Raw genomic sequence first — 7,208 nt, 5'->3', positions numbered from 1 at the left:
CTCTTGAGCAATCCCCTAAGTTTGCTTGGCATTTAGTTAAGGTTTGTATATGTCAGGTTGACAACAAGAAGTTATGAATCGGGATGCAGTCGTAGTTTCATCTTTAGGGAATTAGAAATAATTAGAGTACGAGCCAAGACGTAATCAAACCTAACTAGCCCAAATTGTCAAAGAACAAATCTAACATATTTAAAATACATTGGCCAGAATCACACACTAATTCTAATATTTAAATTACATTGGACAGAATCAAGATTAATTAGCATTTCTCCTCTCCATCATTCCTCCTCGGTGGCAGAGGTTACTTATTTTTTTTCCCCTACATGTGTATTATTTTATCCGTTATTACTTAGAATTGTGAGTGCTAGGGTAAACGGAAAAAATTATGAAGCGGTCACACATCGAACCCTTTTACGTCTATATTTTTACTTGAGTTGTTTGATACTTTTTTGCCCATCAAGCTTAATGTCATATATTAGTGATCGTTTTGTATATTTTATTTTGAGATACGGAGATTTATTCAAAGGGTCATTATTTTAAATATCTTTTCCGATTGTTATTGGATTGTGCTTATAATTTTAATATTTTTGAGTTACTAAAATCCTTTTAGACAAGTCTAGGCCTCTCAATATTTCTCTTGTAACTCTCTGATGTATATGAATGATATCTAGCCTCCAATGTTTCATAATAAAAGAACCATAGTTATTATTTATTAAATTTGGAAAAGGGAAAGGTGCCTATTGCAGAATGAGAAAAATAGTAAAAAAGACAGAGTGTAAATCAAAATAAATATATATATATGTAGGGCCTGAAATGAAAAATAAAAAGACTCTTTTATTAGAGATGTGGAACCTGAACCTTCCAAAGAAGAGTTCCAAACCCTCTCAACAATATTTAACAACTTCCTCCTCCTCAAGCAACCAACAATAATTATTTTATTTTATCTGTCAAATATTTTTTTTTTCCCTCATTATATCAAAGTATTTGTACTTTCCCCCCAATTGAAAAGGGCAATAAGTGATGCATAGAATTCCAAACTGATAACATCATGATATCTGTAAACAGTCTAAACACCATCCACCAAAACCCAGGAAAACAAAAAAAAATCTTCACCAAACTTGAGAGCCCAGCAACAGCAAAACCCCATGTTGATGTTGGTTTGCTTTTGCCCAGAGGGATGGATAAGGCCATAAGGGTTGAGTAGGAGAGGATGCTATTAGTGGTAACCCTCACCAGGATTGGATTGGCTCAATTCAGCGATTGCTTAACAGAACCCACCCAAGCCACAGTGGGACCCATCTGTATCCTACCCCCAAGAAAAGGCAAGGACGCCAATTAGAGATAGAAAAGGCTGCACAAAAAGGTGGTAAACAATTAAGCTCCCTGGTTTTTCTAGGTGGAGGGAGGAATAATAGATAGGGATGATCACCTGCCCCAGTTACACCAATGGAGGGTCCCACACCTGCATCCAATTTGGGACCATTCAAACTGTGATCAAGGAGATTTTTTTTTTTTATATATGCAGACCCCCCTCTCCCCCTTTCTTGACTGCTAATTAACTCCTCTCAATCATCATCTTTGTGTATATAATCTAGGCATAGGATAGTAGGCAAAGGGTTGCGAACCTTTCTGCCTTGTCCCTTCCAAAGCTCTAGTTCATCTAGTCTTTCTTTCTTTCTTTCTTCTGTATCTCTTCTTCTCAGAGAAAAGGGAGGTGGAAAAAGGAAAGAAAGCCCAGAGAGAAGATAAGGCCATGTTTCAGAGCCAGCTTGGGAGGCCCTTATCCTTCAGAGGTTCTCTCAAAGCTCTTGAAGCTGACATACATCATGCCAACACCCTGTAATCCCTCTTCTCCTTTGTTTCTCTTCTGGGTCTTCTTTATTTAGTTGATATTTTCTTTCCTCTTTTTTGTTGCTTTGGCTAAGTTTTGATTGCGATTTTGATGAGAGTTTTGCTTATCCTTGTACTTTTCCAATATGGTACTTTTTCAACTATTTTGAAGTGATTTCTTTGTTTCTGTTAATATATTTTTGATTATGATGTTGTTTGTATGTGATGGGTTGTGAGTTCTTCAGGGCAGATGGTATTCAAAGAGCTTATGGTGGGGCATGTGTACAGATGAGATTGTCATACAGCCCCTTGGCGCCAATCCTCCTCTACCTAATCCAGTGGATGGACTGCAGCTGTTCTTGTACACTTCCTAGTTATTTAGGCCTTCTTCATATACTTGTGTACAAGGTATTAGTTCTCCAGTTTGGTGATTCTTCTTATATGTATATACAGTTGGAGGTTGTATTATTGGTTTAGGTTCATTTTAGTTTTTGCAAATATGCTTTTAGAATTGACAGATTAAATTTCATAACATTTGGGCAATTTTTATATGATCCTACTTGGATTGTGCAGGTCTATAGCGATGGAGATAGCTCTATATCTACGTATGAGAGGAGGGCCAGCCTTAGGGAGTTTTATGGTATATGATGTTCAGTTCTCCATTCTTCAGTTAGGAAAATTGGGTCTTTCATCCTTCTTTATTCTGATACAATTAAAATATTGCAGCAATTATATATCCTTCTCTCCGGCAACTTGAAAGTAACTTGATGGTAAAAGAATCTAAAGAGAAATCTCGAGGCAAGGATGGTAGTAGGAAGAGAATGGATGATTGGCGTAAGCTCTCCGACAAAGATTTGGAGAGAGAAGATGAATGCGGCATTTGTATGGAGATCTGCACCAAGATGGTGTTACCTAATTGCAATCATGCTATGTGCATAAACTGCTATCGGGACTGGTAACTGCATTTCACATTTAGTTCCGCATGTCAGTACATCACCATATGGTGGTTGCTGAATGAGTAGCTTCTCACAATTTCTAACTCTGATGTGCTTCCAACATGCAGGTACATAAGGTCGCAGTCCTGTCCTTTCTGCAGAGGAAGCCTAAAAAGAGTTCGGTCGAGAGACCTTTGGGTGCTTACAAGTGATGGTGATGTGATCGACACTGCCACTTTAGAAAAGGAAAATGTGAGGCACTTTCATCGCTTCATAGATAGCTTGCCTCTAATTATTCCAGACAACCTCTTCTTGTTCTATTATGATTACCTAGTCTAATCTTAAAAGATGAGCAGAGTGTTGTACACATTTGGGAAAAGCCAACCATCCTTTGTAGATTAAGTATGGTAGGGAAAGGGTCCTATTTCACACACCATTCTTCCCTGCTATGCTGTAGGATGACATTGTTATGCTTCTCAAAAATAATTGTACATGAAATTCGCAGTTCAAAATTTAAAGTATCTATCAAACATCACTTATTGCCATGCTTTGGTAAACTTTTAGAAAAAGGAAGGAAAATAAACATCTTCCTTATTCTAATAAATTACACCTTCTGAAATATACAGTTATAGATACGATATTTCTGAAGATCTGAACATAGGTTCTTCGCATAACTCTATTGGAGGCTTGTTAATGCTTCTCTTAATGCATATGAAGTAGAAGCAGATGTGTTTCGTCCTTTTTAACCCATCCTGTATTACCTGCTGCAATCAGAAAAATAATTTCTTTCCACTTTCTCCTGTGTAAGTGTGTAATATATGCTGACCACTTATTAGTATGTGATTGCAATTCCAGTTGACAGAATTAAACTGCTTTGACAGGGAAATAATAATTCCATTGATTAGTATATTTCTGCTCCAGATATTGGAGCACAATAATATGTATTAACACACACACACATACAGGTGTGTGTGTGTGTGCACGCTCGCGCGTGTGCGTGCATGCATGTGCTTATGCATGTGTGTGTGTGTGTTACATATTGTTCAATTTAATAGGCAAAACTGCATCCTAAAATTACCATATTTCAGAAAAGTTGGAGAGAACAAAAGAAACCAATTGTTTTAAGGCACTTCAGATATTACTAAATTTTTTTTGTTTCTGTTAGCATCTTCTTAAAAATATTCATTGAACGTCTATATGGTTTGTGATACACTTCTTTTTTTTCTCCCTATTGATGCTAATCATGGACCAGCTTGAGTAATTCCAATTAATTCACCTCCCTTTCTCTTCACACTATTGTTTGAATCTTCACAGCAGGTAGATTTTCTCTTCATTTTACCCTGGATTAATCTTCATGAGTGCATGCATTGAGTGCTGCAATTAACTTGTTCATTCAGAAGCCCATTCTGTGCAATTCCATAGTTTTTTAGCATGCAAATTATTGGATGATCAGTAGAATAATCATGCTTCTTTCTTTATTTTTTGGGTGTATGTATATGTTTCAGCCATTTAAATGGTCATGTTTCTTTTTAGTGCATATATCTGCACGTATGCATGTGGTTCCATGATACTATTCTTTTATGCGCATAAGAATATTATTAATCTAAAAGTAGTTATAGAAAGCTAGAGCTACTGTACTCTGCTAAATTTTTTTCACGAAAATTAAATATGTGAAAGTTTAGAATATTTATGATGCATATCTAAGCTTCTTGGATTAGCTAGAAAGTTCTTTCTGCAAAGTTTAGGCACTAATAAACCATTTAATGTTTCAATAGCTGCCATCATTTTCAGTTACTTTTTGCATAAATGGTTCTCAACAAAACATTAGACCTAAACTGTGTGCAGCTTATTTGCAGATGTAGAAGGAAAATTTATCCTACGGTGTATATTACACTCTTATAGATAGGAATTCATAAATCCTTCAGAAGTTCCATTTAGGTTTTATAACTTCTTTGGCTGTTTAGCAATTTATAGATTAAATACATTAACCATAGGTTAAACTATGTAGTTAAAGTATGTTTTGATTGAATGCTGTAGGGAAAAAGGCATATGCTATTTATCATGTAAAGGAAGGTTATATTGCGTTTTCAAAAAATTTGACGTTATTCTGAGGTGTTGATGGTAGTTTAGTTGATATAGAGTTAAAATTTGGAGATTAAGGTTGGCACCTAATTTTGTGGCTGTGTTTGAAGTCTGTGGTTAAATATATATTTGGTCATTTTATCAATGATCATGTTTTTGTGAATTGGAAAGTCTGATATAAAGATTGCGATTGTAGTTGACAACTATAGAGTTTTTGAGAGTAATCTGAAACCTTTATTTGATGTACCCCTAATCCTGGCCAAGGTCCCGGATGATTAGGTACATTAGGAAAGAGAAATTTAGGAAAACAGCAGTTTGGTCAAAATGATTTAGTAGGAGATTTAAGACAGTCCACCAGCATAATCTCTAAAGAAGATCAGAAAGTCATCAAATTGTTTGTATTCTTTTAGCAATTAAGTATTGCTGCAGCTGACCATGTATTTTTAGTAATTTGTCATATCTGCACTTTGATTGTAATAGTTTGTCGGAAATCATGAATAAATATGAAAAATGGTAAAGAAGAAAGCCTTAGATTGACAGTGTAGAGTGCTTAACTTGATCCTTGTGACTGCAAGTAGGAAGTCCACCAACTGCAATTGATGGCAAACTTATTTGGGACCAAGCAAAGTTCTTACTTTGAATTCCTCCAGTACATAATTCGGGGGAAATCACTACGTTGTTATGATCACATAGAACTTGATTTTAAATGACTAATATTCCTAGTGATAGTTATAAATATCCAAAAAAAGGTATGAATGCTGAGATAAACAAATTGCAATGCTTGATCCTCTTAATTGTGGAGATAGAGTAATGCTATGCCCACAAAAACTTTACATACATTTGACAAAGACTTTTGATGTTCTATATGTTTATGAGATGGATAGAGAAACTATTAAAGTATAATGTTTTGACATGTCATATTGTTTGTAGAATTTTTGTGTATGCATTACTCATGGAGGTATTGTGACAAGATAATTGTGTGTGCATTACTCGAGTTGTGTTGATTGCTTTTCCTCTTATTATCAACTTGTTAATGGAAGTCACTTGTCCGATTTTTGGCATGATGAATATGTTTCAAGATAATTGTCCTTAAAGTTGATTATGGTGAAGATTGTCCAGGAGCTTCCAAATCAACAGTACAATAATGTCTGAAAGAAAAAAGAGAGCAAGTATTTTATAGCTGTATGTAGATCATAATTGAAGGTGGTAGATGGAGTAGGGCTAAAATATTATAGCCCGTTATCGTCAATTAGCTCATAAGATATCAGGTTTAGGCTGAGTGTGGCTGAAACAAGCCGACCGAATTTAAAAAATATTATATTTTGTTGGGCTAAGGTGTTAGAAGATATTTTAGTTGTCTTTCAAAACATATTCTTATATATTAATATCCAATTTACAAAATATCTAATATTTTTCTAAAAAATAAAAATAAAATAAAATGTTTGGGAACTAAAAGATTATTGAAATAGACGTGCATAAGGAGCCAGGCCATGGACGGACGCGCATAACGGGTCGGGCGGGCAAAGGCTTAGTCCATCTTATATCTCGGGCTCGTTTAAAAACTAGGTGGATTTGGTGACCGGTGATCATCTCCAGGTCAATGGCATAAAGCCCAGCTCTTGATTATATTTTAGAGATTTTTACATAACTTGTAATAGGAAATTTTTTAAATATCATAATTGCCACTACTATTAAAAAAAAATATATAATTGCCACCAAAATTATTGAGCTCTTTTAAAATGCCATTGGTCATTTAAATATAACTGACCATTTAAAACTAATCTCATTGTTAGAAAAAAAAAGTTAAATATAACTAATCTCATTTAAAACTAAACTTAAACTAAGAAAAGATCATTATGCCTTAGTATAAATTGCTTAAAATAGTTCAAAATCTATTTGATAAAATAAACGAAAATTGATCTAAATCAACAAGCATTTTGCTTTGGAAAATTGATTAAAACATTCAAAACACTTTTGAGTTAAATGTACAGTACCTGGATAGAATAATGATACGACTCCGTCCATATTGGCTCTACTCGCGATATTGGGTTTACTGGTATGAGCTTGTTTATCTAGTCGACTTTTGTTTAAAGAAATAAAAAGATTTTTGTTGGGGGACGTTCGAACACAGGGACTGCATTTGAACAGGCCATGCGAACGCTTGCACGCGTTCACAAAATCAGAGAACGTAAATTGTGCATTCGAACGGACTCAGGCCGTTCAAACGCAATCGTTCGAACACCTGCACGCGTTCGCAACGACAGAGAACTGTAATTCTTCCTTTAAACATGATCGGGCGCATTCGAACGCACCGCAGCGAAAATTGTTAATTTGTTAGGGTTTTTTTAACTTAGTTGATGG

General features: G+C 35.1%; 1 protein-coding gene across 2 annotated transcripts; it reads left to right on the top strand.

The window, feature by feature from the left end:
* The first annotated feature begins 1,525 nt into the window (after positions 1-1,525).
* LOC140768543 (E3 ubiquitin-protein ligase AIRP2-like) lies at positions 1,526-3,478 on the top strand. 2 transcript variants are annotated; one of them, XM_073108857.1, is made up of 5 exons: positions 1,526-1,839; positions 2,081-2,238; positions 2,404-2,470; positions 2,557-2,785; positions 2,894-3,478. In XM_073108857.1, exons 1-5 carry the CDS (start codon positions 1,827-1,829, stop codon positions 3,102-3,104), a joined length of 678 nt encoding a protein of 225 aa, XP_072964958.1. In that variant the 5' UTR covers positions 1,526-1,826; the 3' UTR covers positions 3,105-3,478. The 2 variants fall into 2 exon arrangements, with proteins under 2 accessions (XP_072964958.1, XP_072964957.1); XM_073108856.1 differs by having other exon boundaries at positions 1,530-1,839; positions 2,076-2,238; positions 2,894-3,452.
* Positions 3,479-7,208: the final 3,730 nt, after the last annotated feature.

The sequence above is a fragment of the Typha angustifolia genome, chromosome 10 (genome assembly GCF_048772165.1).
Source record: "Typha angustifolia cultivar Huaian chromosome 10, ASM4877216v1, whole genome shotgun sequence".
Taxonomy (NCBI): Eukaryota; Viridiplantae; Streptophyta; class Magnoliopsida; order Poales; family Typhaceae; genus Typha; species Typha angustifolia.
Note: the sequence above shows the minus strand (reverse complement) of the source record. Positions and strands in the feature narration are given on the sequence as shown.